The 12,832-nt window shown below is 51.8% G+C and overlaps 1 protein-coding gene across 13 annotated transcripts in view; it reads left to right on the top strand.

The window, feature by feature from the left end:
- The window catches only part of EFCAB8 (EF-hand calcium binding domain 8), a 69,149-nt gene that overhangs the window by 17,638 nt on the left and 38,679 nt on the right, over window positions 1–12,832 (top strand). For all 13 annotated transcript variants that reach the window (XM_049100507.1, XM_025469715.3, XM_025469724.3 and 10 more), the window contains 6 exons: window positions 2,047–2,182; window positions 5,323–5,428; window positions 5,650–5,734; window positions 6,661–6,785; window positions 9,215–9,288; window positions 11,689–11,819. In XM_049100507.1, coding sequence (XP_048956464.1) covers window positions 2,047–2,182; window positions 5,323–5,428; window positions 5,650–5,734; window positions 6,661–6,785; window positions 9,215–9,288; window positions 11,689–11,819 — 657 coding nt within the window. The remainder of the gene's footprint in view (window positions 1–2,046; window positions 2,183–5,322; window positions 5,429–5,649; window positions 5,735–6,660; window positions 6,786–9,214; window positions 9,289–11,688; window positions 11,820–12,832) is intronic.

Here is a 12,832-nt window from a genome sequence, read left to right on the forward strand (position 1 = left end):
GTGGGGTTGCCCTGTTTGACTCTCCCTGTCCCTGCAGCATATTCTGCTCCCCCTGCTTGCTTCCTCCCATTGCTGGTGCTAAGTGGGTCTGGGGGTTTCATCCAGAGTGCAGATGGCTCACATGGCAAGGAGTAAAAGCCATCACAGGAAATTGCTCCTGGAGGCTGCAGTGGGCCATAGGTCCCTCCTGGAGCATGTGGCTCTGCCTTTGCCTTGATTTCCTCCTCTCCCTGCCTGCTTGCTCCTCCTCATGGCTCTTCTCCACTGTGCCCTCTGGACCTTCATGTAGTCTCCTTTCTGTGCATGGTTCTGTCTACCCCCACCCCTCTGAACTTCCTAAGAAAAAGCAGCCCTCCAGTGGATTCTGGCCAGTGGCCCAGGCCTGTTCCCGGAGTTCCTTTCCCAGAGATCACTGGGGGTTTGCACACCTCCTGCCAGGTGCAGGCAGCTGAGGCCAGGGAGCCAGGTCCTGTGATCCAATGCTTGGTGGCCTGCAATTGTGGCCTGGTTAGGAGGGGCTGTGGCTGGGTCTGTCCTTGGGACCAGCCCCAGAGCAGGCTGTGGGGAAGACTGTAAACCTGAAGCAGTCTGCCCTGGAGCACCTGGAGATTCAGAGAGATGATATAATGAAAACCAGGAAAGGGCAACTAAAACAATTTTGGTCAATATTTAATTGAGGCCAATATATATGAAAGATGAAGGATTTTATAACCATACATTTTGACCTAAAAACTTCGCTTGACATAGCTGAGCCCTCACAGGTCTTTCTATTATTTCCTTGGAACATTTAGATTTCCAAGGGTGCTTAAAGAGCCAGAACCAAAAATGTCAAGAAGCCTGTTCCTTTCTTGTCCTTTTTATTTGTTCAACCTTCAAACCCGGAGAGCATTTCCAGCTTGGCAGAGAAAATAGCCAAATAATACTCAATTACCTTCATGAAAGGGTCATCTTAAAAGTTGGCTGCTCTTTCCTGATCCTGGGCCAAGATCATTGAACGACCCTCTCTGGGATCTGCTGCAGTCCAGCAGGTGGAGGCGCTGGCCTTCTGGGATAACACCTCCCGAGGGCTCCTCTCACTTTTCATGGCTTTTACCTTTCACCCCTCAGACCTGTGGCCCTGACTTGAGAGGTGGCAGTGGGAGAGGGGAGGGAGGGTAGAGAGAGGAGCCATGTTCAGACATACTGTCACCCTCTCTTCTGCTGAGACTGTTTCGAGGTAGAATTTCACAGTGATGTGGGTTAGCCTTCAGCCACAGGTCACACAGTGTCCACAGTGACATTTGGAAAAGGTTCTGGCTGGAGTAGGGATCGAAGTGCCTACGTTCTAGTTTATGGACAGAACTCCAGGCAAATGCTTCTCCCTGGGTCCCTGTGAAGTGAGGTAACACTACTGGCCCTGGTGGGGCCTGAAGGTGTGGGAACATCAGGTGGGGGAGCATGTGCCATGCTGTGTCCAGAAATCAAAATGGTGCTGCCAGCCAGCTTAGCCAACTTGGAGCAGGAAAGAAACCACTGGAATGCATCACTGTAGCTTGCTGGGAAGGCCACAGGAGCCGTTTCCTATGCTCAGGGCATGGCCTTGTTGATGAGGAGGCAGGTACACGGGGCTCTCTGTTGGATACATTGCCCCTTGTCCACTTTTATCTCATGCTTGCATTATACTCCCTTCTCCGAGTTGCCAGAAACTGTTATCATGAAGTTTTCAGTTGCAAGCCACCCCTCCAGTCACCACCTTCTGTAAGAAGAACTTAAAAGAAGGTTTGCAAAAGACCTCCATTCCCTGCCTCCTCTGACCCCATCCCATCACGAGGAAGTGTACTGGCTGTGTGATGGGAGAAGCCCATGGCTGTGGAACCCTATCTCATACCAGCGGCCTACTGGGGGAGCTTTCTTTCGGCCACAGCTGCTAATGGTAGAAAACTGCTTGGCAGAGTCATGCATCGTGTGCTTGCTAGTGGAGCCCCCCTTGCTTGCTTTGTCTTTCCTCCTCTGTGCTCCTCATTCCGGATTCGTTTGAATCCTTCTCTCTCCTGTCCCCTTCCTCAGGAACCATGGATGCGAGATTGTGAAGGTGCAGTCCTTAACTCAGCGGTTCAAGAAGATGGGGCACCTTCTGACTGTCACCAAGGACGGGATCTTGCAGATCTGGTCTGAATCCTTCTCGCTGCTTAACTCCTTTAGGGTGAGGGGGGCCCACCTGTGGAGCACATATGGGGTGGTCGGAGCACCTTTGCCTTTGTACCCAAATAGTGAAGGTGACCCGGATCCAAAGTGTGCTTATTCTTGGGGTTCCTGGTCTAAGCACCCCGCATGTGCAGTCACTGCTTCTGAGGCCAGGATTCTGGCTTCACTGTGGGACGGAGACCCTTACAGTTCTCTTCTGTAAGCAGGATGACATCTCAAAGTTGCATTCTACTTCGATGTCTAACAGAGACACCTTATACCCATTTTGTCCAAATAGAATGTCACTGGAGCCCTCCCTGGCCGCCAGGCTTCCCTCTCCTGGGCCCCAGGTCATCACCCACCAAGGTTTCTGGGTTAGAGATCAGTTCCCTGACCTTTCCCTGCCACAACGGCTCCATCACCAAGCACCACTGATTTGAATCCTTCCCTGGTACCGGGCAGGAAATCACAGCAGTTGTGAGTGTGGGCTCTGGAGCCCATCTTAGAACCTGACTGTGCCACCTTCCAGCTCTGTGACCTTGGATAGTTAGTATATAGCCCTCCATGCCTCAGTTTCCTCATCTATCAAATGGGGTCATGTAACCCCCTCAGGCTGTTGGGAGGATTTAATGACATAACAATGCCCATATGGCAGTCAGAGTAGGGTAAGGCTCACAGCAAGTACCAGACAAATTCAAGCTGACATCATCATTGTCTTTGTGCGGTCACTTCCTGACCAAAAGCAGTAAGTGAGAAAATGTTCAGGAAAGCTGGCTGTGTACTTAGTGTTGCCAGGCTAGTCCAGAATTGTCCAAAAAATGAAGGCACAGCTCCCCCGAGAAGGAAGGCTTACTGAGAAGGCTGCCAGCAGGAGGAAGGCTTTCATAAGCCTGTGAAACAGCAGTGTTTTGTAGATGCATTGGAGGGGGGGGTGGGGGGGTGGGGCGGGATCTGTATCCCAGGGGGCCAGACGGCTCTGGTTGGTCCCTTTTCAGTTGCCTAGGGAGACAACTCAGGTCCGTGGAGGCCCAGTGACTCTCATGGGTGGACTTGGTAGCCAGGACCAAGGCAGACTCACACCTGAGGTCCCGAGGCTAGGGTTTCTGGCATCCTCCACCCTCTTTTTCTCTGTGCATTTCTTTTGGTATTGAGGGGGCACATTATAGCCTGAACTCCTGGTTGTGGCTGCTACTCGGTCACGTTGGTGCCCCTCAGAGGCCAAGTCTGAGAGAGTTGAGGACAGAGGGAGGCTTCCTGGACGGCCCAGCATTCCTCCTTGAGGGGCTCCTTGGGCAAGTGGTTGTTGGCAGGAGCGATCTAGCAAGCACCTTCCGTGAGCACCCACTGCATGCAGATGGAAAACCCTGGAATCTGGGGGAAGAGGGGCTGGGCTTCGTTTCCCAGCTGTGCGACCTTGGACAAATCACTAGAACTCCTTGGGGCTCTGGGCTTCTCAGAGGAACATGGAGGCAGTGGCCTTACCACCCCCTCTCTTGTGTGTGGGTTAGAGGCCCATTGTCTTCACTGCACAGCCACCAGCACAGGCCTCTATGTTCTTGGTGTCTCTGAGTTGTGATGGAAAGGTCCACTTCCTGCTCCTGCCTCTGCACACCCATCTGGAGGAGCTGCCCTAAAGGTCCCCTTCCTTTCTGTGTCACACTGTACTCTTCTCTGCTTTCTTCAGTTCGGAGTCCGTGGCCTAATTTGGGGAGTAAACTACAAGTTCCTTAGCTGGCCAACCCTACCTCAGCTCTCGTCCTCTCTGACCCTGAGCCTGTTGGGCTGGCCTCCTGTTTCCTTGGCTTCCTCTTTCCCCCAAGCCCGCTACTGCTGACAGGCGTCTCTGTGTGGCCTCCCCTACCTGGAGTGCTGCTCCAATTCTGTCTGCATGGCTGTTATGTGAGCACGGAAAGGCACCTCACAACCTGGCGGGACGATTTCTTGTTCAAGCCACTTGAACCAGGCGACACCTGCAGATGGTAGACAAGATTCAGACAAAACAAAAACAAATACAATGTTATATGTCCCTTGTATCTCAATAAAACTAGGGTGGGGGAAAGATTCAGACCCACAGAGGGACAATGGAAAGTCCATTGCCCAGACCCTAATTCTATCCTGAGAGACAACTGCTATGACCAGTTTTGGGGTGCTTTCCCATGGTTAGCCTGTATGTACATCTCCCACCCCCTCTTTTAAAATATACACATGATAGTGCTGCGTTTTTTTATTTAATGATAGATCCTGGTGACTATTCTCTATGGCAGGTGCACACCTCCCTCATATGTAATGTCTGGGTGGAGATCTGTGGTGTGGATTTATATCAGCTCTCCTTTGCAGTCAGTCCATGGCCTGTTGCTATCCTAGCAGTGTGGCAGGCCCCGTCCTCACACACACTTCTTTGTGAGTATGTGTGAACACATCCATAGATATGGCTTGGAAATAGATCCTGGGATCATAAGCCATGCACATTTAAATCTTTGATGAGTGGGGCACCTAGGTGGCTTAGTTGGTTAAGCCCCTCACTTCAGCTCAGGTCATGATCTGAGGGTCCTGGAACTGAACCCTATGTTGGGGTTGGCTCCATGCCCAGAGGGGAGCCTGCTTCTCCCTCTGCAACCCCCTCCCCCACTTGTCTTCTCTCTCTCAAATAAGTAACTAAAATCTTTTAAAAAATACTTAAAATTTTTAAGTATTTAAAAATTTAAATACTGCAGCCCTGGTGGCGCAGTGGTTTGGCGCTGCCTGCAGCCTGGGGTGTGATCCTGGAGACCCAGAATCGAGTCCCACGTCGGGCTCCCTGCGTGGAACCTGCTTCTCCCTCTGCCTCTCTCTCTCTCTCTCTGTCTATGAATAAATAAATAAAATCTTAAAAAAATAAAAATAAATGTTAAAAAATACTTAAAACTTTGTCATATGGCTCTAAAAAGGGTTTGTAAGGATGAGTGTTGTTTAAGCCCATTTTACAGATGTGGAAACTGAGACTCAGGTTAGGGAACTTACCCAAGGCCCCATTGGTAGTTGGAAGGGGCGCTGGGCTCCATACCAGGTTTATGGCTGGCTCCAGGCCCTTGGGTGGCAGGAGAGGGTTCATGGGATCCTGGTGTGTTCTGCTAGCCAAGCCTCTCTGGCCCAGATCTCCTCTGCCTTTCCTCTGGCCAGCTTAACCAGATCCATCAGCCCTATAACCAGCAGATGTGGGTCACTGATATGGTGTGTCTCCATAACATGAACCTGATTGCGATTGCATCAACTGACCAGAAAATAGGTGAGTCCTTGACAGCTCCCTAGGCCTGCTCTTGGCCATTGGAGGGCACGTACTTGCACTTGGAGAGAGACCTGTCACCAAGCCAACTACGGGCATGGGTTAGAGTCCTCTGGGGGTACTGCAGCTGGGAAGCAGATGATGCATGTTGTCACCAGAGACCCCCAAGACTTGGGACATGGGCTTGGGTTCCATGCATGCCTCCCTTTCTGTCTCTTCCCCAGAGTTCTTTGATATTACCAACCATAATTGTGCCCGGGCCTTCACCTTCATTGATCTGGACAGCTGTGTCCTGACCATGGACTATTGGTGAGTCTCAGGGGAGATTGGTACAGTCTTGGCAGCCACATCACCCAGCAGCGTTGGGACTCCCAGAAAGACTCTTTGGAAACAGCCCAGGAAGGGTTCCCACCCAGTGTGCCTATGTCCTCTTTACCAAACTGACTCTCCTAGGAGGTCACTTGGTCATTGGTCCCTCTCTCTCCCATGACCTGACCAAGTCAGCCATCAAATCCTGGCAGAAACTTGTCCCTCTAGGGCCAAGGACTCTGGGAATAGCACATCCATCGGTAAGGGTGAGTTGATAATGAGCATCTGGAAGACCAGGGTTTCATTTGTTTTGGTTTTATTTACTTATTTATTTTTAAAAATATTTTATTTATTTATTCATGAGAGGCAGAGAGAGAGGCAGAGACATAGGCAAAGGGAGAAGCAGGCTCCCCATGGGGAGCCCTATGCAGGACTCAATCCTAGGATCCCCAGGTCATGACCTGAGCCGAAGGCAGAGCTCAACCACTGAGCCACCAGCTGCTCCCATTTGTTTTGGCTTATTTATTTTTTAATTTTTTAAAAGATTTTATTTATTCATAGACACAGAGAGAGAGAGACAGAGACACAGGCAGAGGGAGAAGCAGGCTCCATGCAGGGAGCCTGACGTGGGACTCTATCCAGGGTCTCCAGGATCACACCCTGGGCTGCAGGCGGCGCTAAACCGCTGTGCCACCGGGGCTGCCCATGTTTTGGTTTAAAAAAAATTCATGATTGCTTTTGGACCTGGTTCCCCGATGATCTGGATCAGGGTGTTTAGGCCTATGTTTGTCAGCTGGTGAGGGCAAGGCTGGAAAGTTGTGCGGGAACTGCTCTGGCTCCCGGGTGGAGGAAGGTTGTTGGAGACTGGGAGCGTGGAGGGTTGTAGCTGGTGCACCCAAGCTGGCCTCTGTCTCCCCTTCCCTCAGGTCCGACTATCACAGAGGTGTATTCTGCTACGGGGACACCAAAGGCAATGTCATTGTCTTCACCTCTGACAATGTGACCCACGGGCTGTTCAACCCTCGAATCCTTCCCAGGACCTCCAAATGGGGTAGCTAAGATGCTGGGGAACTGGGGGAGGGGGAGGAGATGGCTCTGGGCCCAGGAGCACTTCTTTCTCCTGTCTCTCAGTGCAGGAGCCCCTGGCCTCTTCAGAAGCCCAGGCAGCAGTTTACCCATATGCTCAGCTTAGAGTGGCCTGGGGGACAGGGGGTGGTAAGGTTACAGAGGAGCCAGAGGGGGCTCAGGAAAAAGGCAAGCTCTCTGAAGGTGAGAGGTGACATGGTTGAGGGTGAGGGTGAGGAGGGGAGAAGCTTCAGGGCCCACTCCATTCCAGCAAGAAAGAATTTGTGCCAGCTGTGTGATCCTGGGGAAGTCGCTCACCCACTCTGGGTCTTGGGATGACAGCACTATCTATCTCCATGGTGGTGAGGAGGGTTCTGCTCTCCTTGTGGGGAGGGGGCACTGCCTTTGTGCGCGTGGGTGGGAGTGCTCCGTGAGGCCCAAGGGAGAGGCTGGTTCAACGTGGATATAAACATGCATAAGCACAGTGACATTTCTGGAACACTTGTGTGCTGAGTGCTTTGGGCACATCACCCCCACCCATGGCCAGGAGGGAGCTGCTGCTGTTACAGCCCATTAAGAGGAGAGGAAGGGTACTTTAGGAGGTGAAGCACTTGCATAGGCCCCACAGGGTAAGCCGCCTGATGAAGCAGGCAGTCTGCCCCAGAGTCTGAACCTTAGCTCCTCGCTGGGCTGTACCCCAGGGTACTGTTCGGGGCTGCTCTGCCAAGGGCACTAGATCCCAGCTCTGGGGCCTGGGGCTCTCGGGGCCTTGGCTGAGCTGGACCGCATCTAGAACCGAGACTTTGGTGTATACTGTCAGGTCTCTAGGTTGCATCACATCCATCTCGAGGAGGCCCTGGGCTACCAGGGGACCCAGCCCATGGGGACACTGACTCCCCTTCTATCCAGGACGCCAGAGCAGCCCCTTTGACTTCCAGTCAGAGTTTCTGAGCAGGACACTCTCCAGGGGTTCCCAGGCCTTGGTGATACCTCCTGCCAAGCTTGACAGGGCAACATTCCCCCCGACTGGCTGGATGGAATATGGATCCAGCCCCGGACACAGCAGTGGGCTGGCACCCGGTACATTCCTGCCTCATCAGCCTCTGCCCCTGGTGCTTGCCCTGACCCAACCAGGTTGGCTGCCTGGCTGTGGTCATGCTGCACCGCCCTGGGAATTGGCATGGGAGGTGGTGGTGGTCTTGGAGCTGAGTGTTAGACAGGAGATTGGAGCAGGTACAAAGGAAGCTGGAGTGTAGGATGGGAGTCCTTCCATGCCACATGCTGCCTGAAGGCTGCTATACACACCAAGGGGGCCATCAGTGTGCTGACTTAGGAGGAGCTGGACAGACCAGCTCTGTGTGACCTGAAGCCAGTTGCTTAACCTCTCTGTACCTCAGTTCCCTTATTAAACAAGGATGAGCATCCTCAATTCATGGCTTTTCTATAAGGTGGAAGGAGAGCCTGCAGGGTAAGGCATGCAGTAAGGACACAGTGACTACCTCCTCTGACCTCCCGGGGCTCAACCAGCCTCATGGGAGAAGCAGACAGGCAAACCTGCCTGCAGGCAGCCCGGCTAAGCTTCCTCCCTCCTGCACCCACAGAGCCTGCCCCACTTCAGCAACATTCCACCCCTTGGGGCTTCCTTTCCAAGCTTCTTCCTGCCCCTACAAGGTGGGGCTGGTGAGTTTGCAGCAGTGAAATGCTTGTCACAAGCCCCCAGGCCCCTGTTTCTTTATTCCATTTTACCTGGGAGTTTCTAAGACTTGAGCCCAGACTGTCTCAGTCCTGATCAACCTCTTTAAGCCCGCTCTGCAGGTTGACCTATACTTGTCCCTGTCACTGCTGGCTCTGTCCATTTCAACCCTTCCCGCTTGCACCGGGGGCCTTTCCTTGGAGGATCCTGGGCCTGTCCGTTGGCCATGAGTGGTTTCTTAGGTGCTTAGGGCGGTTGTTCCAGGCATGCTTGCTGGATGCTTCTCTTGGAACGTGTCTTTGCTGGACAAGGTGGGGCGTATGTTTTGAAGTGTGATAGTAAACTTCCAGATGATCCTTTTGAGAACAAATAGAGCCTAGGGTCTCAGTTTGTTCTCCACTCTAGTAGAGTTGGAGCTCCTTAAATGAGAATCAACTTGTGTAGATCACAGTACACAGGGGAGAGTGAGGAGCCCGAGATATGGGACCAGCTTTGTGCACACTGGCAGAGGAGCTCTGGGCAGCAGTGCTTATCTGCCTGGGTCTGTGTTCTGGGTGTCAAGTTCCCCCCACTCAACCCACCAGAACACGGTGAAGCTTGAACGAGCATTTGAATGGAAAAGACTTTTGAGACATACAGGAGCTGCAAACCAACTCAAGGTGTCCTCTGGGGTTTTGCTGCCAGGCAAAGGCAGGGTGGACCTTGGTCTTCTCTCCTATCAGATCACTGGACCAAAGTTTCTACACGGAAGCTTCTAAATGAGAAGTCTCCTTTGTACAGGAGTTATTGGCTAAAGGTAAGTTGTATCTTTGCTTGGCCCCTTACCATGGTAGTTATGTGGACATACACACACCCTTCAAAAATCAATACAGAAAAAGGATTTGCCCCCTGGGTTCAGTCTTAGGACATGGGGCTTGGTCACTGTGAGGGAGGGAGGCAGCTGTTGGATCCTGTGGCTCTCTCTGCAGAGAACATAGATATCCTTGGCATGGCTTGTCTCTCTCCCCACCTCGGTTGCTCCAGCCTGGTCCTGGCAGACTCCACCTCTCTGTTTCCTGGATAGCTGCAGTGGGTTGTCCCTTGTGGCTGGTTCTGCACTTCCCTTTTCCATGCAGTGCTTCTCTCCCTCCATTCAGCAGCCAGAGGAATCATGAGCTAGAACCAGCCTTGTTACTCCTTTGCTCAACCGCACCCTCCACCCCTCACCACTGCCGCCCCAGTAGCTTCTCATTGTGTTCAAACAGGATCTCCAGTGCTTACTGTGACCATCAGGATGTGAAGTGATCCGACCCCTGGCCTGTTGCCCATTTTGCTTCTTCGTATTTGCACCACCGCAGAATGCAAGTGACCTTGCTGGTCTCTCTGAACACGCCAAGCCTTTCCCACCTCAAGGCCTTGTTACAGTCTATCCTTCAGCTGCTGTGCTCTTCTCTGGGTCCCTGCACCCCCCTTTCTCTGCTTCCTCCGGGGCCCTCAGCAGCCAGCCTGGACCAGGCCTGTGTCCCTCCACGCAGCAGCGCTTCTAGGATTCTGACACCAATACCCAAGTGCTTTTCCCATACCACCATGCAGTTCTTGGACTTCAGCTGGGTGACCTCCAATTCAGCTCAGTTCTGACACTGTCTACCTGGAGATAGCATCAGAGCCTACAGGTTGAGGGGTGTCCCACAAGACTGCCCTTCTGCCTCGCAGGCCAGTCACACGTTCAGGATGTCACCTGGGCTTCTGACCCATTGGTCATAGATCAGAGGTTTGCATGAGCCTCTCTTTGGGTTTGATTAACTTGGTAGAGTGGCTCACAGAACTCAGGGAAATGTTTTACTCACGAGATCGCTGGTTTATTATAAAAGGAAACAACTCAGAACAGCCAGATGGAAGAGATGTGTAGGGCAAGGTATGGGGAAGGGGGGACAGAGCTTCCCTGCCCTCTCTGGGTACAGGGCTCGCCCCTCCACATGTTCACCAGCCTGAGGCTCTCTGCACTCTGTCCTTTTGGGTTTTTAGGAGTGGCATTACATAGGAACGGCTGATTAAATCATTGTCCATTGGCAGTCAATTCAATGTCTAGCTCCTCTTCTCTCCCGGGTCAGGAGGGTGGGACTGAAAGGTCGAACCCTCCAATCTCATGGTCGGTTCCCCTGGCAACCAGTCCTCATCCTCAGGGACTTTCCAAAAGTCACCTCATTAATGTCAACTCAGGTGTGGTCAAAAGAGTTTGTTATGAATATTAAGATACCTTTGTCTCATCACTAGGAAATTTCAAGGGTTTTAGGAGCTCTGTGCCAGAAATGGGCATGAAGACCAAATATATATATATTCCTTACTGTAAATCACACTATCACAGCTTACCAACCTCCCAACTTTGTATCGTCCACCTATTGCTTCCTTGTCCGGTCACCCTCATGGGAGTGGCAGCTCCTAAGGACGGGCACTTAGGGTCTCCCTGGGACCCTCTCGGGTACAGAAGCATAGAAGCTGGCACATATTGTATGAGTACCTTCTTTTCCATCTTCTGTAGGAATCTCATCTTGGGCTTGGTTTTCCACCCCAGGTACATGTCCCATGTTCTGTTAGGTGCCCTGGATTCGGTGTCTTCACTGTGATAGACCCTCGGTGAGGCAGTGCATGCAAAATCTAGCTCAGTGCCTAACAACCTCCTCCACGCTTGTCTTGAAAAGGAGACTCCCTGGATTGGGAGGCCAAGCACAGGGCTAAACCGCAGAGCCGGAGCTAGAGAATTGAGAGCCTATGCAGTCAGGCCACCTCCTTTATTGCTGGGCCTCAGCCTTTTGTTGCTCAAGTTGTACCAGAACACATTCACACATCAGGTCCTGAAGCACAGTGGGCAGCAGTGGGCAGGGAAGCACCTGCTCCCCCATGGTGGGGCTCCCTGTGGATAAGAGGGACTGTGGCCCTGACTGACTCCAATCCATCCTTTCTCCTGTGTGGGATGGGGTGACAGGCAGTGATGTCACATGGGCCTGACCTTGCCTGTCCTCTAACTTATAAACAAGAGTTCACATGCTAGCAGACTTGGCGCTTTTCACCTATCTCACTGACAAGTGATGGGTCAGGACTGGGCTGGGACCGGGAGTGGGGGGGCATGTCGCTGTGTTAGAACTGTGATCACTAGAGAGCATTAGACATGCTGACCTCCTGGCCTTGCCAGCCTCTACCGCTGCCACTCTCTTTCTAGGCTCTCCATCCCAACTGGTGCCAACAGGTCAAGTTCATTCCTCAGCTGAACACAGTGGCCTCCTGTTCGGCCATTGAGAAGTCCTCTCTGGTGCTAATAGCATTGCCATCTAAAGCCCCAGAGAGCCCCAAGTAAGGAGCACCTCTCTCTGGGCTGGAGTTGGGAGGGGGAGCATTTAGGAGAGGGGGGATGTGATGGTACAGTGACGGAGGCTCTGGCTTCACCTGAGCCACATGTGGCCACCCCTGCTGAGAGTGGGCCCACCTCCAGGACAGCAGCATCCTGTGGATCTCGGTGGGTCCGAGGAAGCAGCAGTTGTCCTGTGGGCCAACAGTGTGGTATGGTGGTTCACACCTGGGCTCTGCAGTCTTTTTCTTTTTTTAAATTAAGATATAATTGACATATAACATTGTATTAGTTTCAGATGTGCTATATAATGATTTGGTTGGTATTTGTATATATTGGGAAATAATCACCACAATAATAGTTAACAACCATCCGCACACAGTTACATTTTCTTTTCCTGTGACAAGAACTTTTACAGAGTCTGGTTTTAATCATCACCACCAGCAGCAAAAATATAACAAGCCTCTTTTATCTACCAATACATACGTAAGTAAAACTCAGCACAGAAGCTGGCACATAGTGTAAAGCAGGCAGTCAGAAAAGTATTTTCTGGATGGAGGAATGAATGTAAGTTGCTTTATGTCTGTGCCCCTCAATGTCCTCGTCTGTAGAAGGGGGTGATAGCAGTGTTTCTTTCCCTTATCCCAGGGCTTACTTGAGTGACTGCTGTTTGTGGTATATGGTCAATAATTGGCAGCATTTACTCTTTGGAGATGGTTCTAATCTCTTTCCTTTATTCCGAGTTCCTCTACCACAAGATGGATTTTTTTCCATCTTTCCTCCTTGCTTCCCTCCCTTCCCTCCCTTTCCTTCCATCCCTCCTTCCCTCTCTCCTTCCTTCCTTGCCTCCCTCCCTTCCTTCTGTTCCTCCTTCCTTCCTTCAATCTGTCCTCCTTCCCTCCCTTCTTCCTTCCATCTGTCTTCCCTCCCTCCCTCCTTCCTTACTTGTCAGTGATTAGTCACACTAGTAAGTCCATGTACATGGGTTGACTCTGTAAAAAATAAAACATAAATAAAG

This window comes from Canis lupus, chromosome 24 (assembly GCF_003254725.2).
Source record: "Canis lupus dingo isolate Sandy chromosome 24, ASM325472v2, whole genome shotgun sequence".
In the NCBI taxonomy this organism is placed as follows: Eukaryota; Metazoa; Chordata; class Mammalia; order Carnivora; family Canidae; genus Canis; species Canis lupus.